The sequence below is a fragment of the Neopelma chrysocephalum genome, unplaced genomic scaffold (assembly GCF_003984885.1).
Source record: "Neopelma chrysocephalum unplaced genomic scaffold, ASM398488v2 Primary Assembly neopelma1_96545, whole genome shotgun sequence".
Taxonomy (NCBI): domain Eukaryota; kingdom Metazoa; phylum Chordata; class Aves; order Passeriformes; family Pipridae; genus Neopelma; species Neopelma chrysocephalum.
Genome location: NW_020925190.1, coordinates 347,841 through 373,241, shown reverse-complemented (window position 1 = coordinate 373,241; position 25,401 = coordinate 347,841). Strand labels below are relative to the sequence as shown.

The 25,401-nt window shown below is 39.2% G+C and overlaps 2 protein-coding genes across 7 annotated transcripts in view; both read left to right on the top strand.

Annotated features, from left to right (window-relative positions):
- RASGRF2 (Ras protein specific guanine nucleotide releasing factor 2) overlaps nucleotides 1-21,841 on the top strand; it is a 114,579-nt gene extending 92,738 nt beyond the window's left edge. For 2 of the 3 annotated variants that reach the window (XM_027708800.1, XM_027708799.1), the window contains exons 19-27: nucleotides 3,102-3,214; nucleotides 10,837-10,897; nucleotides 11,391-11,494; nucleotides 11,825-11,909; nucleotides 12,804-13,001; nucleotides 14,579-14,658; nucleotides 15,632-15,749; nucleotides 16,512-16,580; nucleotides 17,246-21,841. In XM_027708800.1, the coding sequence (XP_027564601.1) occupies nucleotides 3,102-3,214; nucleotides 10,837-10,897; nucleotides 11,391-11,494; nucleotides 11,825-11,909; nucleotides 12,804-13,001; nucleotides 14,579-14,658; nucleotides 15,632-15,749; nucleotides 16,512-16,580; nucleotides 17,246-17,338 (921 nt within the window). In that variant the 3' untranslated portion in view covers nucleotides 17,339-21,841. The other variant, XM_027708798.1, reaches the window with a different exon arrangement.
- ATG10 (autophagy related 10) overlaps nucleotides 1-25,401 on the top strand; it is a 528,134-nt gene that overhangs the window by 189,705 nt on the left and 313,028 nt on the right. The window lies entirely within an intron of this gene.

Here is a 25,401-nt window from a genome sequence, read left to right as displayed (position 1 = left end):
TTCCTCCCACTTAGGAAGATTTAAAGAAAGAGGGGAGGAAAAGCTTTTGGGATTTCACTGAATTCAAGTCAAATCTTGAAAATATATTCTCTGAACAAACCACCGATAGTAAGTCTACTGTTTCTAGTTAAAAAAAGACACCTTAGCAAGGCTAAGTTTTCTTTTTGTTGCTTTCTGCTGCCTCTGCTGCAATCTCTTTTCTTCTGGCCAGCAATTACAAATCCCTGTGCCCTTTCATGAAGGACTAGACCACTGTCAAGTTGAAATGTGCCTGCTGGACGCTTGAGTGGTTGACTAACTGTATTCCTTCTGTGATATGTAAATTGCAACTGAAAGTCACAAAAGTGGTCTAAAATTATATATATAGGTATGATACACATGAATACCATCTATCTACCATAGCTACCTATAGATCTATGTGTCCTATACTATAAACAGATATATATGTAATATAATAGTATATATTCATATATGGGCACCTGTAATATAATCTGCATGTTTTTAGAATTATTTATTTATAAATTATACTTAGTTGCTAAGTATTTTGGTGTTTGTATAATTCTTATGTTAACCTTTCTACATATGTTAAGTACGTGTACAATTGCAACGATTTCCCTAGATTTTTTTATATATTGCTCATCACACTGGAATCCCTATACCCCTTCGATAATGAACTGCAACAGAAAAAGAAATTCTGTCTCCAGTTTACTTCTGAATCCCACCTTTTTCCACATATTTTTTCTCATTACATTATTAGAAGCAGATGGCACATTGCTTTAAAAAAAGAATACCAACAATGTGAGTTTCCCAGTGATTCTAGGACTACTTTCTTGTGGGGATTACACAGTAAAAAAGTTTTGGTATTAATGAGCAATTTATTAATTGTTCTAAGAATTACCTTATAAACATGCAAAACCTGGAAATGCTGAATTTGATAATCACTGGTGAGGCTTGCCCATCTTATTTGTAAATGAAATAACTTCTAAAGTTCTAGACTTTTTTGGTCATAAATTTGATTGCAATAAACATCTCAAGACATCTTGAGAGAAAATATGTTATAATGAAAATAATCAACAAGCTGTGGTTTGAAAACCATACTTGGAGATCAAATCCTAATCATGTTGATGTGATTTCCATGAGAATTTTACTCAGCAGTACTAAATTGGGGTGTTAGATTTGTCAGCTGTTGGACACCTTTTCTGTACATTTAGGATATATTTGTAGCCCAACTAGCAAAGATACCCAACTTCTTTTATACAGTGCCTGCCAATGAGCTACAGGACAGACATCACTAATATTAATTACACTGGTGGCTCAAGCTTGTGCAGGCTTAAGGTTTCTCCTTCATCTAAATTCTGATAGTTTCATATTTCAAATGGGTTTCTTCTAGAAATCACTGGAGTGAACAGCAGTGTCATTCCTCATGTTTTCAATAATTAGTCACATTGCCATACCCTAAATATATGAAAAAATTCTCTTGTCTTCTCTTGCGAACAGGCTAAGGCAGCTCCTAAGGAAGGCATTTTAAACAGTGACTATAGAAAATGTAATTTAGAAAACACAGTGCAGTACTCAGAAATAATTTTTGCTGGCTTTGAGCTGTGTGTCTGATACCCTGTCCAAACCTAACACTGCAGGCTCCCCATTCTTCAACATCCTTGCCTTATGGACAAACATCACCAAAAAAAAAAAAGACACAGATACTAGTAGGTTTCAAGATATTAATTAGCTGTGGCCCAGGTGAGAAGACTTCTGAGTAGTGAAAAGGGGATGCTGTGACAGGAGAGAAATGCTCAGGGCAGGTAATTTCTGAGTGCTGACATTTGAGCAGTAACCATTCCCAAAAAGTGTTGTAAGGGAGGCTGTGGCACCTCCTCCTGTAATGAGCATGCATTCTCCTTCTTGCCCTAAGTGTTTCATCCCTTTTCCAAATTAAGCATCACTAGTCTTTGTGACTTTGGGAGAATTCTGATGCTCTCACATTCCCTCAAGTGAAACCCAGGGTGTGTCTTCACCGGAGGTGGTTCTGGTTCTCCCCAGAGGCAAACATTCCAGAAATCCTGTCAGTTTAGGAGCCTCTCACAACAGAAGGGGCTGTGCTGCTTATTTGAAAATGAAATACAACGCTCTTGCACCGCGGTGCCAAATATTTCCCATTTTCAGTAACTTTCTGCCTTCTGTTCCCATGGAAACAAGCAGGAGCTCGCCACAAACAGGGTCCCGCTTGCAAGTAACTGTGGGTTATCAAGGAAGATCTGTGATGCACTAAGCAACTGAAGGTTTTGGGCTCAGTTTTCTTATCAAAATGCTAGCTTTGAGCTAAATGCAAGAATTTCCAGAGTCTACTCCAACACTTGCCTGTGAGTTCCCACCTTAATGCTTGTATATTCTATTACAACAGAATGTCTCATACTCTGTTCTCTGATTTTCTCCAAATTCAGAGATCAACATAAATGGCTGTAGCACGTTCCTGTTCTTGAATTGCAGTCCTGTGTCAGGTGTCAGTCTGCCTTGGAGGGAATGAAAGTGCTGAAGCTCTCAGGTGCAGCGCCAGAGAGCACAAGCCTGGTTTAGTGAGCTTATTAGTTTGGGTCCTTCACTAAGAGCAGACCTTTCCAGAAGGGTGAGTATGAGATAAATACCAGAGTGGGAGGCAGATAAGCAGAGAAACTCAAGAAAACATTGAAGGGAATCCCAGTTTCCTGCCTTGCTAGGCAGTGGTACCAGAACTGCAGTTAAACTGTTTTTCTGCTTTTAGAGTCATCGCAGGAGAAGAGAGAGGATTTTGTGGGCATTGTTGAGTTTCTTACTTCAGAAAAGAAGGCTTATTTTCCCACTTCCACACAGAAGATAAAGATGAGAAAGGAGATAAATCACAGCCTTTTGGAGATCCTAATTTTGTAGCCTGTTTGCTACAACAGCTTTCCAGGTTTCTTTAAATATTCTCAAACTTAATAGCAAAAACAAACAAACAAACAAAAAGGTAAAGAATTCAAACCTAATAGCAAAAAAAAAAAGTCAAAACTCATAGAAGTATATCCTTTCAGTTGTTTGATCAACATTATGAAGGCAAAAGGAAATAAAACTGTTTTCCTTTTTAGGATTTTGATCTGAACAATGAGCTGAAAATGAATGTGTTCAATTTGCTGGAGGAAGTTTTGAGAGACCCTGACCTTCTGCCACAAGAAAGGAAAGCTACTGCAAACATACTGAGGTAAATGCGTTTCTAGTAATTTAACATCTTAACTGTAGCACGTGACATAGGGCACTGTGTATCAAAGAATTCACAGGGTTTGGGTTTTCTCCAGAGTATCCAATTTTGAGGATTACTAAGCATTTTATGAGCCATAAAATGAAGTGTGTGTTAAATTTCATTCATAAAAATACCTGTATTAGATAATTTTACTGCAGAACATTGGACAGCTATGAGTTCAGTCTTCGTGTATCAGCGAAAATAACTCCATTTGCAAAGTGGGAATATTTTATAGCTACTGTGTCTCAGTTTAACGAGACAGAAGTGTTTGCTAAGGAGGGCGGGATATGAGAAAAACCAGGCTCCTCCCTTAAAGTAATTATAACTTCGAAGTTAAGAGGCTCCAGTGGAAAAGGTGTGGAAAAGAAAAATAACAGCTCTTTACTAAAGAATATATGTGTATAGGTAACACAGCAAAAGAAAACAAACAACAGTCCCGCTCCCAAACTCCCACCGAAACCAGTTCCGTCCTTTTCGCCTTCCGGCGCAGTTCTGACCGCGGCCAGCAGGGGGCGCTGCTGGGCCCAGTCCCCGCGCCTTTGGGGCCCGGCGGGGGCGGCGGCCGGAAGGGCCCACACGGAGGGAAAAGGGAGAAGGGCGAGGGCGATTCGTCCTATGCACTCACGCTGTCAAAGGCTCTGGCTGGAACTCCCCTTCCTCGTCAACGGGTGGCAAGTGCCACTGGCACGGAGAAGGAGGAGAGGGGCGGGGAGGGAAGAACAGCCTTTCCCCTCAAAAGTTCCTCTGCAGATTGGTGCCGGCTTTTCCGATGAAATCCGAGGCAGGTCCGGGCCGTGGGCAGAACAAGGCGTGAGGGAACGGAGGCGAGCCGGGGCTAGAAGCAGCTAGGTGACTTGGCCAAAAGCAAGATGACCCGTGGAGCTCTTTCTCTTCACACACACCCTCCCTGAGTCAGGGCAAAAATGAAGGACCTTCCCCAGAAGAATAAAACAAAAACTCCCCTCCACCTACAGTACTCTGAAGCCATCAGCTTGGAATGTGGGGCTATTAGCCAGTCCTTCTGTGTGTGCGCTCACTCTAGCCAGCTCCTTCCCCTCCCCTCGCTCGCTCAACACCTTTCTTTCACAGTGGTAAAGGGAAAAAATTCCAAGCAGGTTGTTTTCTTTCCTTTAAAAACAAGAAAAGCTATGACACACTGATTTTCGTGTGAATTACATTACTGAGGAGCAGGAGACACTTAAAGACTAAGCCGTGATTAAATAAATAAATCATTTAAAGACTAAGAAGTGATTAAAATAAAATATGATGAAAAACACGAATGAATGTAAGATGTGCTTTGTTTTAACATTATTGTGAGTATTCTGAAGGTAAGCCAGTAGGGGTGCAATAAATGTAGTATTGTCTGAATTTCCTAAGACCATTTGACAGGTTTCCCCATCAGATACATGAAAAAACAAAGTGACCGGAAAGTTGTTCACTTGAGGGGGGGGAATGTCAAATAAAGGAAAAGAAACAATTATAAATTCTTGTTAAAAGCACCTTTATTTTTACAGAAATAAAAATCTCCTTTTTAATAATACTGCATGTGCTGCTCTTCCAAGTAAAAGTATTAAGTTTTTTTCATGTATTTCTTTGGAAGAAACAGCAAGCCAGAGAGCAGAAAGCATGAAGATAATGGGTTTTAATAATATGTGTGACAACATAGGTTCTGTCAGGTTGCTCACAGTGGGGAAGATTACCTTAAGACTTTCAGCTTTCTAAGAAAATGTCAGAAAATAAACCTGGATTGGCTGTTCCTGGCAGTAATGGGATACATTTATAAGCCTTTAACATACAAGTTTGTCAGCAATTTCCTGTATCCCATTTTAAATTAGCCAATTTCCATTAGATGTTGCATCAAAACATGGACCCTGGTATTTATGTGTTAATTATGAGTCCTTTTACTGCTGTTCTGTGAAATGGTAGGTGTTGTTTCTCCTCTCTTCCCTTCTAGCACTTATTACTGAGTATTTGAGCACACTGTATATAATACACTAGTGAATACAGTTCATCAGATATTTCCATTTTTCAGACTTTTTTTAGACTTGAAATTCTGTGAATTTTCACTGTGTATTTCTTTTGAAAAAAAATGCTGTAAGAAGTGAAAATTCTGAAAAAGTTAAATTTTTAAAAGCTGAGAAATGGGGAAAAGGCATTTTTTTTCTTTAGCCTTTGCGAACATTAGTTGTCAAAACTCCTTTATTGCTTTTCAAGGCTGGCAATGCTGCTAAACATATGTGGATGCTGGACAATTTAATGTCAAAAATTTCAATATTGTTTCAGTGTGATTTAAAGTTCAATATGCTTTCACACCCTCTCACTGGAAGGAGGAGCTTTGGTGTTTGGATCATCTCAGGGGAATGGGTTGTCTCTTAATTGAGTGACTTCCACAGTGTAGCAAAGCACTGGAGATACTACTGGAGATACAGGCTCTCAGCAATGCTATACAGTTAAATGAGAAGAGGGAATTAAAGGATATAAGGGATAATATGAATGCAGTTGTTTGTGTGTAACTGTATATCTTTGGCAGTGACACAGGAGTGCCCATTCCTTTACTTTTCTGAATTTGTTATTTTTTAATTTATTAAATCTATTTATGTTATTTTATTAATTGTTATTGCACATTATTAAAGGAGGACTATATATAAGCTTTAAAAAAACCTGAATGACTTGCTAGTCTAAGCTGTGACCTGCTGTCCTGTGGAGCCTGAACACGCGGTTCTGGAACCATCTCAGGTACTTGGGACATCAAGGAGGGGTCCCTCTGGTCCTCCAGCTCCTCAGCTGGTCAGTGGATTCAGACAGAAAACCAACTGTTCCTTGAAAACTTAAGTTTGCAGTAATCCAGAATATAAAATGGAGGAATAGTTTCTGTCGAAGTGTTTAGTTTTTCTAGTGGGTTGAAAAGATCCTTGTATAGTTTTGGAACTGATTTCATGAGGAATTGAGAAACAAAAAGCAGAAGACACAACATCCACATACCTCCATTCTGTCTGACTGCATGATTTATGAACGAGGTTTCTAGTGCTTGAACAGCAAAGTTGCTGCTGTACTTTCACTAAAAACAAAAGTACTGCATCTGGTGCTAAAAGAGGACTTGATGACCCAGGGATTGTTCTTTTGCTGATGTTCTGCCAGCATGGTGCCATGGCTGGTTGTGTCCAAGCCAAACACTGAACATGCTCTTCCCAAAACTGGGAGAGTTCTCCCCATTGCTTGTCTCTAAAGATCACTATTTATCGTAGTGGGGACAACCAAGACCATGTTCCTCTTGATGATGAACTGCTCATCTTCAAGCCAACATTCCACTGAGACATCGAGAAGAGGCTCTCATAGCATTTTGTACTTTTTCCTGCATCAGATTGGGGATTTTCTATCACTTGCCAACATGTCAACATTCTGAACATTGAGAGAATGCCTTTTATGTAATAAAATTATTTGTTGAGTTCCTTCAGATATCCATTGGTTATAATGACAGGGTGAAAGGTCTGCATTGACTCAGAAGAAACTCTGTGGTAGGACCCACTGTGTGTACCTGAAGCACCAAACCACAAAACAAGCTGCAGGCAGGGAATGAAACACTCCTTCCACAGTCACTCCCTATCGTGGGGGAGATTTTGTCACCAAAATTTAGGCATCCTGGCTGCTCCTCCAGAGATCGAGATCCTGCCTTCCCCAGTTGCCGAACACAAGCAGTGGTAGGATGTGGATCCCACCCTGGATGCCCTAAAGGTACCCAGAGTCTGTGTTCTTGTAGAGATGTGGAGGTGTTTTCATGTACTGTGTCCTTCTCTTGTTTCACTGTCAACATCTGGTTTGGAGAAATGCTGCTCTGTCCATCACTGCCACACACTCACTTCCTTGGAAAGATGTCAATTTTTGGATTTTCTTCTAAATTGAGACATTTCAGCTAATGCTACTTAGAGGAGAAATATAAATAACCCAACTGGAACAGCAGTTTTCTACTGCTGTTAGAAATTGATTTGTTTGAAGATTTTTGACAGCATCCTTTTCATATGAAAGCACAGATCTATTGAAACTGAAAGTTTCGATGAAACTTTCATTCAAAAGGCTTCTCTGGGACAGGATGAAAATGAGAAGAATGAGTGAGCCAGTTGATGTGCCCCTCATGAAAATAGTCATTCACCCATTTGCTAGCTGAGTGTCATAAAACAGGCTTTTTTTGTTGCTCTGAAGAAGTGCTTGCTTCAGGCATTTTATCTAAAAGGCCATGGCACATCAAAATGTATTCTGTCAAAATTCTGGGTTGCCTGTCAGCTGTCACTGTAGGCCTTGGCTTCCCCACATTTCAGTTTTTGTAGTGTACGCTTGACTCTGAAAAGCAGAGGAATGCAGGATGAGGCTAGGACAAGCATTTCTTATCATAAGTTCAATGTTCAAACATTCACGAAAAAAAAGTTCATGCTTTCTGAGCCTAAAGATTGGTATTTTCTGTGTCTTCTTGAAGGGTATTGGGTAAAAATAGGTCTTTTTACAAACTACCCCAGCCTTTGAGTGCATGTACGCATGTATGCATTAATATTTCTTGGAAAATCATTCCCTTTATTAACAGAGATTAGAGGAGGAGGAAAGGATGGTTTGTATTCCAAAGATATCATGGTCAGCTCTGGGAGAGGCTCTGTTTAGAATATGAATGACAAGGAAAATGTTGATGAGAGATACTGAGCTGCTTCATGCCTTGAGTCGTCAAACAAAGCAGCTGGTATTTCTTGCATGATGGGATTTTTGTTGTGTGGACTGACAGGGTTTCTCTTCAGGGTAAAAAAGCTTTTTTTTAATCAGTATCTGTTCTGAAACCTATCAATATATGTTTTGCTTGAGATTTTATCGGCCCTATTTACTAACCCTTGAAATCTAGATAAAATATAATTGATAATGAAGCAGGAAGGTGTAAAGTTCAGACTGAGCAGCAATCAATATTTCTGATAAATGATCTCTGGAGAAAAACAGGGTGGTTCAAGAAACACTTTTTTCTTCCTCTTCCTCAGACTAAACATAAATGAAATCCAAGGATACGCAGATGTCAAAATTTGATGAATGAACAATTTTTCTGCTTTGTATAATCTCACCAAACAACACATTTCAGGCTCTACAACTTACAGTAGCTTTTCAAAATATTTTTAAAATGCTTTATGTACCATAAAGGAATAAGGAGACACATGTTAATGTTTTCAACTAGAAAATTAATTTAGTATTCAGACTGGTCAGGCATGAAGAATAGTGTGTGTGTGAGAGAGGTCTAATCTTAGCTGCTGACTCTAAGAATTGGAAAGATATTTCTTATTGATCTGCTTTCTTCATTTGTAAGGATACTGATGGAGGTGTCACCCAATCCAGTCCTCCCTGAGAGTGATTCTGTCCAGCAGAGTCTCTCTGTGCCTTTGCTTTCTCTCGTGACCCTTTTCACATGAATCTGTGTTGCTTCTTAGCTTCCAGGAGCTCTCCAAGGAGTACAATGGAAACTGGAGTGAGCAGCCCAAAACATCTTCCCAGACCCCTGTTGGAGCTGGGAATCCCAAAGCTGACAACAGTACAGACTGGAGTGCGAGCTACTATTGATGCTAACAAAAAAATAGCTTTAGCCAGTGCAGAGATTTGTTATCCTCTGCAGTTTAAACATAGAGCATTTACGGATAAAAGGAAAGTTGCTTGTTTGTTTGGGTTTGTTTTGTTGTTTGGGTTTTTTTTATGAGACCACTGTGTTAGAGAAAAAGTGTCTGTTTAGAAATAGGAATTGAAAGTTTACATAAAATGTGAGATGTCGTGATGGGCAGTATCAGGCGGCAAGGATGTGGAAAGGTTAACTATTTTCAGCCTTTTAAGAACTTCATGTTTCATACTTTATTTTATATTAGGCAAACACACTAATTCCTGTATCAAAGGCAGGCCAGTATAGAGTTATATGTAAGTAACTTAAATGAAAAATTTACGAGATTGATAAGAATACTTGGGGCAGAGGCGGGGCATAGGGACAAGCCCTGTCTGTTTTTTGTTGCCAGTAGGCACACATGCTTGTGTCACAGGTTAAACAATACTTTTGTGCAGGCAATCACCCGTAAGGTATAGCACAAAATAAGCTGCTCAGGAAGGACAGATTGCCAGTCTGTTTACAGTTACTGGGGCTGCACACCGTTATTATCTGGAGAAGAAGCTTATGGTTCTCCTGTAGAGGTAAAACATTCAAGACATTGTATGTCTTGTGTCATCAGACACAAGGTGTTTCCAGCCCTTATGAATAGAAAAAGGGCATTTTTGTATGGATTTTGGTAGGCTGAAAATGAGGGAAGGAGGTTTCTTAGGTTCTGTGTTTATCTGCCTTTGATTTTAGCCGAGCCCTCCAATTTGGCAAACCAAGAGAAAACAACAGCAGCCCACAACAGAGGAACCTGGTGTACTGAGCATTAATGCTTCCTCCCCACCCTGATGGTACAAATTCTGAGCCTCACACTCATAGCTGAAGTCTCCAGGCAATGGGATCCTTTTCCTTTAACCCTTTCCCTGGCTGGTATGTGGAAAGTCTGCTCATACAAAGTGCAAAAATGAAGAATTGGAGGGACCATGGGGAAATACCAGATCCTGTTGCTGTGCCTTCTGGAATCACCGGTAGAACTGTATCTTCTTTGAAAATGGTCATCTAAACTTTCCTTGGAAATTCAGCTGATGAGGACCCTGTGCAGAAAGCCTGACCCAAGGCTCACTTGTACTTGCACCTTCAACTTGATGTTGAAACGAAACCTCCCCTGATGCAAATCATCCCAGTGACTTCTTGCCACATTGTTGGTGTATTTTTAGGCAGTTTTTTACATACTACTTACATTCTTTCTCTATAAATCTTCTCCTTTGTATATTACATTAATCCAGTCTATTCAAAGCTTCTCTGAGTCTGTATTTTCCAAATGAAGGGGTAAGAGCTTATAATTATGTGCCAATATGCTACATCTGGGTAGGTGGCATTTGATGAACACTTTTTATTTTGGTGTTAATTTTTGACCCATTACTCTGAAATAACCCTAATAATCATGATTTTTGCAGAGCAGAATTGGAAGCACTCATTAACAGTTGTGTTACTGAAAGTAAAACCTGCAGTTTGTTGTCCACTTCCACACTCTCAGCTCTTCATGTGGGACACTGCACAGGACAGTGTTGTGCCAATAAACAAGAGCACTCTTTTATGCCTGCCTGTTTTTGTGTCTTCACTATTCAGATGTTGATTTTTCAGATATATCCCCAAAATACCATTTTAGTTTGAAATCAGAGAAAATACTTGAGGTGTCATTTTCCACCTTTAGGTTTCCTAGGATTATTCAGGATTCATTAGCTCAGAGATCTTAAACCTCCATGGAAATATTTTACTTTGCACGTCTCTGATGATGTAAAAGTTGGTACCCTTTTACTTAAAACAAAACACGAGTTTTTAGGTACCAGATACATTTTTTTTCTTTACCTCTTCTGCAGTCTTAGGATTTACTTTAGATAAACCATATTGCTGATCTATGATAAAGTTTTCTAATTACCACCAACAATTTCATTTATATAGGGTGTTCTGCTACTTCATTTTTCAGGACTCTTTCTCAGGATGATCAAGATGATACCCATTTGAAGATAGAGGATATTATTCAGATGGTGAGTTCATCTTGAAATTTAAACATAAATACTCCTATAGAAATAATGTGGGTTTGAGTCAATAAAATGTAGCACAGTTGTGACTTGTTGTAAAGTATTTCTGGACAGAAATATTTTACATCAAGAATGTCTATTTCAGTTTAGAAACAGTAAGAATTTGGAGCCCTTATCAAAAATGAACAGGTCAAAACTTTAGGATTTGGATATAAATCTCATTATTAAAAAAATGGAAAGATATGAATATATATAAAATTATAAGGACAGAATATACAGACTTGAATTAACCTACATTCATGATGCTGACTTGGTACGTGCCTGTTTTTCTACAAGTTTCCAGCCTGATTCTTACCTTTATGTTGTTAGGAATTGTTCTTAAATCTTTGTAGCAAAGAAGTTAATTACAACTCCCTGTTGAGAGTGTGCATGAAGCTCTCCACGCCCTGTGCTTGACACAAAAAGAGATCATTTTAAAGTGTTGTCCTTGCTTTTGCAGTCGGACTGTCCAAAACCGGAGTGCTTTGAGACGCTGTCGGCCATGGAGCTTGCAGAGCAAATCACCCTACTGGATCACGTGGTGTTCCGGAGCATCCCCTATGAGTAAGTGATGGCAGCCTCAGGCACCACCCAATTCATGCTACCGGCAAAAGGGTTTGCACATATGAAAGAGTAACGTGGGTATAAATAGGGTCACAACACTGAAAATTAGTGTGAGGCTATTAAAAGAAAAATAAATCTTCTTAATAAAATTAACCGTTTCAGTCAGCGTTAAAAATGGTATAGTGAAATGCTGGAATTAGTGTAAAGCTGTTATTAGCTTCCAGCACATTGAGGTATCTTTGAAATCTACTTAGGCTGTGGTTACAGGCACTGTCCTATGTTTATTAAGAGTATTTTTGTTTGCTTTTTTTCTCTCCCCTCAATGTGTAGAGAGTTTCTTGGGCAGGGCTGGATGAAAGTGGATAAAAATCAGAGAACGCCCTACATTATGAAAACTAGTCAACATTTCAATGATGTAAGTACTCTTAAATGTCTGTTGCTTTCTAAGAACTCTTGTCTGTGACCTCTGGAACAAAAACACTGGACTTTGTTACAACGTGATGTAATGTCTTATCTAGTAGTGACTGAATGTTACAGCCTTTTTGCGATTAACCATTTCAATCAAAGCAGATGAAGATTCTCCTTTCCTGTAACTGGTACTCAGCATTTCAATGGGAATTTAAGAGAGCAGAGTATTTTAAACTGTACTACAATGCCTTCCTGCCTACAGAAGAAACTACATTTTCTCCAGAGAAATATAACACCAATTCTATTTAATGAATGCTCTTTGTATCCCCAAACATGTCTTTGTTTTTTACCATTTTCCTTGGATTGTTCTGAGAGACTTCCTGATCAGTTTTACTACTAATGACTTGAGGGTGCTCCTCATTGCATCTCTTACATTTCTTTCATTTCATCTTCCCCTTTACTTCCCTAAAACAGTGTTTTCAATATACTTTCCCTGGTTTTATTAAGAGCCATAATTTCTGTTGTGCATTAGTTGCGGGGGTTTGGGCCTTGTTCATTAATTAGTTGTATATTAAAAAGGATTTCATTTAAATTACTAAATATTTTACTTTTCTTTTTAAATAATTATTTCATAGAAATATATAAATATTACATATAAATATGGATTTAAAATAAATCTAAAATTTAAAAATAAATTTATAGTTTATTTTTATATATAAATAATAGAAATGCTGTGATTATGCATAAATACCATATAATATAATAATAGAAAAGCAATATAACTAATATATAATGTAATTATAGATAAATAATATAAATAAATATTATTAATATAAATAAATATACACATAAATTCTTTTTATAATTAAATTTCTAACTTTCTTCCTGTTTCTGTGGTCAGATGAGTAATCTGGTGGCTTCCCAGATCATGAACTATGCTGATGTCAGCTCCCGGGCCAACTCCATTGAGAAGTGGGTGGCTGTTGCTGATATTTGCAGGTGTTTGCACAATTATAATGGTGTGTTAGAGATCACCTCAGCCTTGAACAGAAGTGCAATCTACAGGCTTAAGAAAACCTGGGGTAAAGTATCCAAACAGGTAAGAAAGACACAATTGTGAGGAGGGTTTCTAGATTTCATCAGTCAGTATGTTCAGACAACATGTTCAGATAATATTCCTCCTATAAATATTTCTGCTTCTCCACCAAGTGGTATTTCATGTCAAGGTCTTTTGTATTTATTTTTTTATGAGTGGGAACAAACAGTTTTCAGCAGAATTAGCAGGTGCCAAAGACTGCTAAGTACTGAAATACTCAAGTAAACTGAATTTAAATATTTTCAGATATACACATCTGGGTGGTTACAAGCCATAGCTAAAGTCAGGTCAGGTGCCTCAAATGCAGTCAGGAACTGCATTTCCCTGACTGTGCAGAAAGCTAGGAAGAAGGGCAGCACTTCGCAAATTGGTGAGGTTTTTGCTACCCATTAGGAGACTGTTGACAACCAGTGTTCTTTCTAATTTGGGGGCTCAGGTTTAGATGCAGTGAATGCCTCTCTTTAACCCTTACCTGGCTTCTGAGAATGTGAGTAGCATGGCTGAGGCTGTGGGAATGCTTGCCCGTCACAAAAATAAGACACACACACACACACGGAAGAAGACTAGTCAGGATGAAGAGTATCCAGTCTTTTATGTCCTCTCTTTTAAATGCTTCAGAGAAATCCACTTAAAATACATTCTGACTGATTTTCATAGCTGTTTCATAGCTGGTGCTTTTATTTAAAAACAAATTCTGGTTCTTTTATTTAAAAATATGTTAAAAATCCTTTCAATAGAGACTGTTACAAAAGAGGTCACCTCTGGAAAGTTTTATGTTTAGAATTTGTTCGATTTTTAAACCTTTCAATTAAAAACAAAACAAAAACAAAACCACAGCAGATTGATGTGGTTGCACAGTTTTCTGGTACTTATTGGGAATGTAATCTGAGTTTTTCATCAGCCTGCTATTTAGAAGAAAATGACTGTTTCTGCCTACAGCTTTCTCTTAATTGGAATTTCTGTTTCAAAAATGATGAATTTCTCATCATTCTCTATACTGTCTCCGGTCTGTAGCATAAACAGGCTGAAAAGCAAATTTGTTTCATTTATGAAGTAACCAGGCTCTGATGATGCCCACTGAATGTGACTTGTGTAAGAGAGGAATATATTTCTATATACATATTCAGCTTTTATTTGGAACTTGGAGGCAAGACCAGCTTACAAGACAGAAAATAGCCTTTACTGTCACCAACTTTAGTAAATGCAGCTGAAGATCCTCAGCAACGTGTAGGATCAAGTCCTTTATATTCTTGTATAACAGTAAATTGAATTCCTGGCCATTAATTTAATGAACTCATGGGTTTTCCCCAATTTGCAGGCTAATAGTGTTAGTATAGACACAGGTTTTGTATATCATTCATAGGAAAATCTTTAATGCTGCCTAGTCTCCATTTTCAGAAATACACAAGGAACTAACAAGCAATAAAGCTGAAATCTTAATGGTGTGTTATGGCCTTAATGGCCTGTTTTATTACTTTTGAAAGTGGAGTGGAGATGCTAAGTGAATTACACCTTTTCTAAAATCTAATCCCAGTTGTATGTGCACCAGCAATGACATTTGTAATGCATTTTCTTTCTAGACAAAGGCTCTCATGGACAAGCTTCAGAAGACTGTATCATCTGAAGGAAGATTTAAAAACCTTAGAGAAATGCTCAAAAAGTATGCCTTCCTACAATATACAAATGTTTTGTTATAAGCAGTGGATAGTACATATTAAAGAAGAATTGGCTTTGATTAAGTTTTAATAATTAATATAATTCTGGGTAATATTTTTGACTAAAATCTTTTAAATTCTAAGTTGGTTCTATATGGCATTATTGTTTTGCTGAATATCCTGTGATTTAGTTCCCTCATGTATAAATGTAATAGTTCCAGAGAGTTACTGAAACAAATTATACTATTTTTCTTTGGAAGTATTCCCTGTTGGGTTTTTGCTTACACTGATAAACTTTTTTGGTAAGTGTAAAGTCAGCTTGATAAATAAATTTTTTTATGAGAAACAGGATTCCACAGACTTCTTGCTCTAAATAAGAAATTTAGGGCTTGGGACTAAGCCTGAGTCAGATCATAGATCCATTCATATTGTTTCAGACAGTAAATGATGAGAGGAACATAAGGACAGGACAAATGCACAGTGATATTTCCTCGCCTGTGGCCTCCAAGCCCCCTGGAAAACAGCCTCCTTCTTTTGTACAGTAGTCCTTGAGTATTGGCTTCTTTAATTCATTTGCCAGATTGTGTCTGACATTCTGTAATTTTGGTATCCAAAAGGGTTCTACAGTTTAGGTATTGACCTGAATTTTTGCAAGTTTTGTAGTTGGAAGCAGGTTTTTCAGGATTGAATGATATGATTACTTTAAATTATCTTGAGAGAAGCCAAGAATTGAACGACTAGAATAATTACTGGAATGTTTAAAAAGTGCCATTAATATTAGATATTGGACAGAATACATTCAATTTGTCACAGGCAGAGCAAATACAACTCAAGCAAAGTCAGAGGAGCTGTTTGTCTTGGAAATAAATGCAGTCCATTGACTAGAAGTGCATTAGGTAATAAAAGTTTGTGTGAGTTAGAAAAGAATCAGTTTGCAAGTGTAGCTACAGGAAAATATGCTGATTTATTGATTTTCAGTTGTAACCCACCTGCTGTTCCCTACCTTGGGATGTACCTGACGGACCTGGCCTTTATCGAAGAAGGAACACCCAACTTCACTGAGGAAGGACTTGTCAATTTTTCCAAAATGAGAATGGTAATTTTCACTTTCTTGTATGCTTTCCCAACAGGTGGTGTTTAATTATGTGAGTTAATTATCGATTTCATTATAACTCCTTTGAATTTCACTTCAGGGAATTATGGGTGTATTGGTGTTGTGCAAGATAGGCAGCAATCTGAGAGCAATTACTCGACCCAGTCTTCTATCACCACCTTCTGGTAAACTGGGTATTTTTACAGGGTGAATTTGCCCCCAGTTTGTTCTCTGAGAAATGACAGAAAAAGCAGCTGTATGGAGCTCATGAAAAAGCAACAAAAAGCTTTTTTTAAATAACCAGAATTACAGGAGTTCAGTGATTCACCAGGAGGCAGTAGTCACAATGTTCTTTTCAAAGTGTGCTAGGGTCTATCTAAAAAGCATTTTAAAGTTGATTTCTCTCACACTGCCATGTAATGCTTTTTGTAACAACTTCTCACAGGGAAGCATGGAAATTTTTCTTCTAATCTCAGCTTATTGCCCTTCTTAGGGCCACACACTGCAGCAGTCACTCGAGGCAAAAGAGAAGAGGTGTTTTCAGTGTGGGGAGAGGAGAGTCAAGGTTGTTCACTTGAGGCTGACTGGAGAATAAATGGTTGATTTGGGAAAGGGTAGTGCTTGGAAGCTGTAGGGAGATGATCTCTGCCCTTGCCTTCCCTCCTCCCCAGATAAATTGAATAACTTCGTGCAAAATTCTTGATTTGTGTGGCTTAGCTGAAGTCAAACTGCAGTTGTACTTAAACACATGTATTCTTTTGAAAGATCTCACATATTATCAGGGAAATACGGCAGTTCCAGCAGACCTCCTACCGCATAGATCATCAGCAGAAGGTAAGGCTCTCACCTGATGCTGAAATCAGAGCTGTGGCAGCAATTAGCTGTCAGATAGAGCTGTTGTTGAAAGCCAAAATCAGTGTATTCTGCTCCCACACATAGAGGAGAGGACACACAGATGTATGGATGGGTCATCTGGGGCGGGGACACCCTCACTCTGGCAGAAACCCTTTGTTTGATGCCTTGTAGAGAAGTTCTTTGCTCCTTCTCTGGAAGGTCTTGGGAATTGCAGCCTTCAAGGGTGTAAGGGGTTGAGGGAGAAACGTGTTCTTCCTGCCCTGAGAGTCCAGTGATTTAGGGGACAGGACATGCCCCAAGCACCTGCTGAGGCATCCTGCAGTTCTTTGTCCCTTTGTCCCTCATGGGAGTTATGCAAATTTGACCAAAGCTGGTCTGTGGCTTCAGAGAAGATTAATCTCATACTCCAGAAGAGGAGCCTGGGGCTGAGGTAACCTGGCAAATGATTTGCCCATTCCTTAGAGACTGTAATTAATTCCCAGATCTCTGCAGGTGGGTGCAGCATCCAAATGAGCTGTTGGATTTCTCAAGAAAACAACATGAGGGCATCTCAGGATCTGAAATAGGCTGAAAGGGGAAGGAAAGAAGAGAAATTTTTGTGGCTGTTCTGTACAGTCTGTCCATCTGTGTTTTCTCCATTCCAGGTCACTCACTATTTACTTGACAAGACGCTCATTATAGATGAAGATACATTGTATGAGCTCTCCCTGAAGATTGAGCCCAGACTCCCCGCCTGAAACTCAGCTTTGCCTCAGAGTCTACAGAAAGATTTAGTACAATGAACAGCATCATGCATGCCATGTCCTAAAGACAGCAAGGGAAATTTTGGGAAGAATGCCAGCTCTCTTTGACAATAAGAGGTACAGAGTCTCACAGCATTTCCCTCTCTGGCAATGAAAACAAGCATTGGAGGTGGAAGACAAAGGCACTTCCTACCTGGATTAAGTGATTGTTGCTTTGCAAACATCATGTTTTGCATAGGGACTATGATTTAATGGAAAATAGGAGACTTTACTGTGAACAGGCTCTCATTGCAGCCATCTTAATGTGACAAATTAAGGGTACAGATTGAAATGGTGGCAATATACTCAGGTATATTAAGATGAGTAAGCAAAATGAGGTGGCTGGGTTGATGGCTAACTGTGTCCACTGAGGCAACAATGGTGGTGGTGTCTTCATATTGTGTTAATTTCATTGAGAAACCAGAATTTTAACAGTCATCTACTATTTTGGAGTGACAGTAAGAGAGCATCTGGTAACTTCAGACCTGCAGTTGTTCAAAACACTTGCTGTACATGTAATGCTACTCTTTATAAAACACTTTCTTCTTTAAAGGTCTCGTCAGCCTTTTCTAAGATGACTGATTGTACCTATAAATGATTTGTAAATATTTTTTTTCATCTATGAGAGTATTTACAGCATGGAAAGCAAACGGACTAGTGGAATAACTGTACATAGTTGCCAGCCTTCCCAGCTGGGAAACACAAAGTGAGAAATCTGGACCTGCAGTGGATGGGATGGTGAGTCATATTGCACACAGCCCTGGAAAAGGCACTTTATTTCCCTACACCTCCTGCAACTTCTCTGACAAATCGGGCTACAGAGCACTTTCTGGACACACTGTGGAGAGAAACACAGGTCTGATCTGGCAGTGGGTGATAACCAGCAGTGAACACTCAGAGCTGGAGTGACAGTTCCGTTTCACTTGGAATCAGTGGTTTGAAAAATGTCTATTTTTTTTGTTCAGCCATTCGGCACTAACTTAGCTCTAAAATCATACATATCAGTGGCAAACGTTGAATGCCAGCAAACACAAAGTATGTATTTTTATCTGAGCTACTAATTATCACTTGCATATGGGCATATGTATGAGAAAATGTGTTATTTGTAAATGTTTTCAGAGCCTGTGCTTTTGTCATGTACCAGGTAGATAGATGTCATTTCTACAGCTAGTGGGTACTTCCTACATTTTCCTGATCAAGAGTGGCCTGTCGTAGCTGCATGGAAACTGAGCTCAAATGTATGTTGTAAAGGGCATCATAGTATAAAACACAGGTGTTAGCACTGTTGAAAACAAAAATTGGCTGGAAAAGTGTCCTTACTTTTCCAATGATATTCAGCCAGTTGAAGAAATAGGGCTATATCACTGTATACCTCCCTTAAATTCTCTCAGGGAGACATGTTTAAAACAGATTGTGACCTAGGCCTATTTGATCTGACATATCTTACCATAATCATGATGCTTCTCAATGCTGACGATGAAAAATGGACCTGCCTGGCTTGTGGTTTTTTTGTTTATTTGCACTTTAATTATATTGCTGGCCCAACCCCAAGCTGCACAATGAATTCCATTTGATCTATCTGAGTGTAACTGCCAGCATTTACAAATGTACCTTAGCAACTGTAAATTTCATTAAGGTTCTTATCCACAAGGACCATCTCTTTGTAAATAACTGCATGGGTGAGTATCACAGATACTGGAAAATTCCTCCATTAGAAAAGCAGACAGCAAGAGAGAAGGAAATTCCAGAAACACTTTAGATAGTTCTGGCTAATGATTGCTGTGAAAATGAACATGGAAAATATTACTTATAGAAACCTTTTATTGTCAAATGTGTTTATTTCTTTTCACTAATGACTGACAAGAAGCTGATTGCTTCCCAGTGCATGATATGAGGAAAAGCATGGTTTATTTGGATCACAAAACCAACTGACTGTGTATTGTCTGTACAAAAGCAGTTACCATTTAGTAGCTTCATAAAACACTTTGAAGTAATGGAGCAACAGGGAAAACATGGTCCAGAAAGTGATTTTCTATCTTTGTTTTATTGTTTCTTTGTTCAAAAGAAAATGTGTAACAACTGTCTGTGTCAATGGGCATCTTTGTTGTACACTATTAACTGCTGCTTTATCTGCCTGTACCCCATTTTACCAAATTTCCTGATGTTCTTAGGGTTACAGGGTACAATTCTTCATATTTCTCTGTTCGCAGTTGGTTGTTTTGTACTTTCTGTGTGTATATTGGTTCAGAACATTCAATGATGTATTTTAGTGTTTGTGACACGCAGGGTTGGTGCTGTCCTTGTGTGGCAGATGGACAGAGAGGAAGACAAAGGGTTAGACATGGGCTTTTCCAAAGGTGCTGAGCATCCATATCTTAAAATCAGAAGGCAGTGTGATAGTTCAGCCCCTTTGGAAAAGCACGGACTACTCATATGCCAAAGTTTGCCTCCTGGGACGGGGGCACAACTGAGGTTAGAATTATTAGAGTAGCGTACATACTTGATTTGTGTTCAGAGCAACACCACCACCACCACAAAAACAAACAAACAAACAAAAAATATTATGGCACAGTAATGCTTGATTTGCTGATGTCTAATGTTGCTGGTTTTGCTTGGGCATACAATATGTTTGTTAAAGCACAGGAGGTGAGTGGCTGAAAAAGTGAGGATGCACCTTGTTACCCGCAACCTTGCCAGCTTTGCAGCCCTATAACCACATTTGGGATCAGCTGTTCTGGAGGAACAGCAAGTGCAGAGCTGTGTGCTGGGCTGTGCTTCACCAGTCAGTGGCCCCAGTGCCTCTGCCGCAGTCCTGCTGCCGTGTATGGGCTGTGGCCATGGTCCATAGGCAGCAGTAACCTGCTTTGTGTGAGGCTTTGCTTGGTCCCAGTGTAACCAGCGCTCTCCCTGTAGGGTGCACAGGGATCGTGGAGCTCCTGCCACCAGCTCCTCTGTGCCACTCCACCAAAGCCACATAACACATAGGGATGGGAATCTCAGTCATCAAACACGCACTGTTTGCCTCTGGCATTTTAGGGAGCATGTCCTTGAGTGAGGACTTTGTCATTGGGGTCTTGCTGTCTTTTAGGATCTTGTCCATCACAGCTTTTACACCGTGGAAGCAAAACAGACTCACTTTCCTGCAAGTGGAGCTAGAAAAGTCCAGCTGATTCAGGATCCACAAGGAGGAGAAGGGCTGAAGCACGTCTCTACTTGCCTTCCTGAGCTCCTCAGCCACTCTGTGCCAGTGGGATGGAGGGGCTGCTCCCTGTGGAACACTCCAGGTACATGCTGAAGGGGCTGGCTGGCAGCAATGGGGATATAGCAAATTTCACCCACTGGGTTGCAGTGGGCACACCTGCCAGCGACGCCTGAGGAGAACTCTGCAGTGTTTTTTATTGCATAAGTAGCAGCCCAGATTGAGCCTACAGTGACCTAGGGGCCTGGGCAGCAGCACAGACACGTCCCCTTCATGTGAGAGACAGAGCACTTGTCTGATGCTGACGCAGGATTAGAGTTGCCTTCACCCCAGCCTTTGCTCCCCCATCCCTTTCCCCTTTCAAATTCATCAGTGTTGTTATGGACTGAGCCCATGACTTGGTCGTCCTGTGGAAGAAAACCAGACCTGTGGCAGTAAGTGTTTGTTCTGCCCCTTTCTTTTGGCAAGTCCTGTGAAACACAGATGCATGTGTTCATGGTGAGAGGTGATAACGGGGACTGATCACCCTTATTTAAGAGTAAGGAGGAGGTCCCCGTCCACTTTCTACTTTCCTAGTTTTAATACTGATTATTGTTCTCTAGGATAAAAAGGAACTACTTTAATTATTTATTAAACCATTTTGATTTTGATTTCAGTACATGTTCATTATCCCAAATTTTCCTTCACGCTTGTTATTTGTTTTAAGGGTTTTACAAAAAAAACATTGTTTTATTTGTATTGATATTCAGTCTTTCCTCCTTTTAGTCTTAACAGCAACATTAAGCTTAGATGATTGAAAATTCTCACCCATAGAGACATTTTTACCCACTCATAACTGTTATTCTTTAAGGGCAAAACCCTTCAGACCTCATTCTGATAATACATTAGGCTTCACTGAGAGCTTTTCATAAGTATTTGGGGATCTGGCTCTCAGCTATTTGCCTGTTACAGTTTTTGCCTCCAAAGGTCAAGTGTCTCTGTCCTGGATGCTTTGTGTCCAATACACTGCTCAATGATGGTTGTTCTGTTGTACCTTTACTCCTGAATAGTCTCTGATGTTTTGTTACTTAGGAGAGTAGATCTATGTTTATTTGACAGATGTACCTATAACTAATGTGTTACTTAGTGCACACTCCAGATGTTTTTGCATGTATTGTAACTTATCTTTTGACCTGAGGTTATTGCTTTGTATTGTTAGTAAGACCTATGAGGCAAGGTGTTGTGCCTCTACGCTAATTAAACTTTCTTTTATTTCCTGAGTTTCAAGGGTCCTTACTGGAATTTGTTTGTTTTTTTAAACCCTGATCATGAATAATTAAATCTCCTGCTTTTGATTTAGCAAGTCTTTTAGAAAAGCAAACCATTAAGGGCAAAAAATGAGGGAAAATTCTGGGTTTGTACTGGGAAGGAATGGTTTGAATTACTGCATTTTATTATTTTTTTACACTCATGATGCATTGCAGCTGTTGTGGGCATCACTGGGAATAACTGACATTGGGTTTGGACTTCTCTCTAATTATCCCTTGCCTTCTCTTGGCTGGTGTCCTGCCCTGGATTTAAAGAAGTCATAAAGCCTTATTTTGTACCCAGGAAAAGACAGAAAACATAGTAGGTTTGTGAGTATGTCCTGTCCCTCCTCTTGTGATAGGAAAACAAGTCACATAGAGATAAATGACTTGCAAATTGAAGAAAAATAGTTAACAGAATTTGAGACCAAAAAACCAGGTCTCCAGCTTGTGTTATATACTTTAATCACTGTCCTGTGTTGAAATCACTAATTTCATTAAGACAGAAAGATTCCTGGTACATTTGTTTCTAGAATTAACATATTTTGAGCAAGTAAACAGCAGTGGCCCATCAGTTCTGTGTAAGAAGGAGATAAAACAAGATATTAAAATCAATATCTATTCAGTACTCTGTGACCTTGCAGTCACATTTTCTCAGTTTTGCCTATATTTGTTGGTGTTTCACATAAAAACTGAAATTAACTGAGAGGAACTTACCCTTAAGGTTGTCAGATATTGTCAGTACAATAAAAAAAATACTTCCCAAGAAGCTCTGTTTAAAAGTACTGCAGGGTTTTTAATTTCAAGTTGTTTTCCCAGCCATGTTTTCCAAACCATTTTATTTTCATTATGCCAACGAGTTGGCTGATTTTACATCTTTATTCTAAGACCATCATTGTTCTGGTTCCCTGTCTGCTGGAGACAGCCCTGTATGTGTTGGTAAATGCAGTAGTGGCAGAAGTAATTTCAAATTTGTTTTCCTAGAGGTAGAAACTCCACTGTGTAACTCCCTTCAAGTCAGGCACCACCCTGCTGCACTAATGCTCATGGTCTGCAAATCCCCAGATGGGTCAGAAACACTGACATAATTATTACTGTTTAATTACTGTTGTGTTCTTCCCCACTACATTTCCTAGAAGCTCTGCATTTATACAAATTGGTGACAACATGTAAATCATGTCTAGATTCTTGATGTATGTGCTTCATGTGGACCAAAAGTAGTAACTTGTCTGGCCAGAAAAGACACAAAATCTTATTAAGACTTTCTATTCTGCTTGAAATCCAAATATTTTTATTCCCTTTTATTTGCTGTTAAAATTTCATCTCCAATGGGAAAGCCATCTGGAAAAGAGCACCTTTTTCCTCCTCTAACCATTCCTGCTGGAATTTCCGGGACAAAGAAGCACTGGATCAACAGGATGGAAATGTGTCCAGAGTTCAAGATACCTGAATGTTTGTCAGCTGTGGTTCTCCAGTCATTACTGTTTTGAACTCCCTAACAATCACCGTCTCAGAACTGATTCATTTGTCTTTGTAAAATATGGTAAAAAAAAAAATTTAAAATTTAAAAAAAATGGTGACCACTTTTTTGATTTTGGGCATTCCTGCTTGTTCAAAGGGTCAGCTCCATTTCTAGGAAAACCTTTTCTCCTCCCTTTAGCCAGAAAACACACTGCTAATTATAGAGAACCTTTCCTACACTGTGTGGTGGATGTTCTGTGAAGAGTGAGTTCAATAATTTAAAATAACTGGGGTTATTTTTAAAACCACAGTTGGATCTTGTTGGGCTCTTTATTTAGTAAATGTGTATTAGCACCTTAATGTGCCTTCCTTTGGAGTAATATTAAGTGTAGGACAACTGTTCTGTGCCTCCTTGTCCACTTGGTCATGGTCAATAGGTGCCCATGCTTAGCACAAAGTACCTGATTTAACTCCAACTTCTCTGGGATGGAGGGCTTGGATGCCACCTCAAAATGGAATGTTTTCCCAGTTTTGAGATCTCAGTGGCTGCACATTCTCTATGTAAGAGGATATTGAACACCCACAGCCATGAGGACACCCCAGTAAGAGGTCTGCTAAACACTTGGTAAACAATTATATTTCTTGCCAAGACAGTGTGCTTCACTGCAGTATTCTGAATATAAGAATTAAAGACCCATCCAACTTGAAAACCTGGGATTGCCATTGCTTTGGGGGAACAATCCAACTACTGCTTTATAAGGACACCAGTGGCTCTTTGCAGCTGAACTATAGCAGAGCTCTGACTCTAACAGCAGGAGAGATAGTGATCAGTGTCCTTGCAGGCTCCTCAGAACGAACACAGCACCTTGTAATTCCAAATTCAATACCCAGACTTTGTAAGAAAAACTGGGCTTATTGCTGTCCTCACTCCTTTCATTACTAATGAATTATGTCCCATATATGGAAACTTCACTTCAAATAAATTTTCTTTGAAATTAATGTGTGAATCGGAAAGGCCTTCCCAGAAAACATAATTACCTATGTCTGGTCTGTACAGGTAACTGGTCAGCAGCTCCCATGACAAACTCCAATAAGACACAAATTAGTGCTGAATTCCAGTTGACCTCCCTGTGCAGGGACTGGTGTCATTAATATCAATTGCACTTGAATTAACACTCAACTACTGCTGCCTCCCCAGCACAAACAATGAAACCATGGCAGCATTTTAATTGTTAGATAATTATGTTAGAGAGACATGAAAATGGGGCATTATTCATGGAGGGTTCTTAGCATCCCAACTGTTTTGGTACCTGAGTTCCTCACAAAATAGATCACAGAACAGTAGTAAAGCTGAATTATTTTTGAAGTATTAATGATATATTCTCTAGAAATCATTAGGGAACTTGCTAACAGTGTTTTCCAGGTATTTGTGGTGTTACTTCACAGTCTGGGGTTTGTTTGCATCTGCTGTTCTTCCAGGCTCTGAGCTGGCAAATACTTTAAACCTCTGCCTAAGCCAGCAAGGCACTCCATGGCATCCGCTGCTTTGAGGGGAAAGTCTTTGTCTGTTCAAGAGCTTTACAAAGAAGGCTGCCTTTAGTAAAAAATTTAAAATTAGGTATGTGCTGAGCTGGTGTGCAGGGGCTGTTTGCTGACACAGAAAGCTGTTTTCTGTTTCCTTTCCCAGTTCCTGCACAGGGACAGATTTGTTGTGCTCCTGTTTCTTTACTCGTGTTACCTCAGGAGATCCTCAGCGGATTTTTTTTTTCCTCTCTCAATATCAAGAATGTAGTGTTAGGTTGATAAAAAACAGGTGTGATGAAGAGGGCGTGTTTCCAGATGCACTGATCTGGACTGTTTCATTTCTAATTACAGTGGGAGTGCATGGCTCTCATTAATCCAAACAAGCCATGACATTCTGGGGGAGAGATGTCTATGTTTTTTAAAGTTTCAAAGATCTGAGACGTGGGTTTAGGAAATTGCTGTGTATAAGTCAAAGAATATTAAATGTACAAAGGAAAATGGATTTTGAAATGTTGGATTTTTAAAAGCTGCACAGTGCTGGCCTCTGT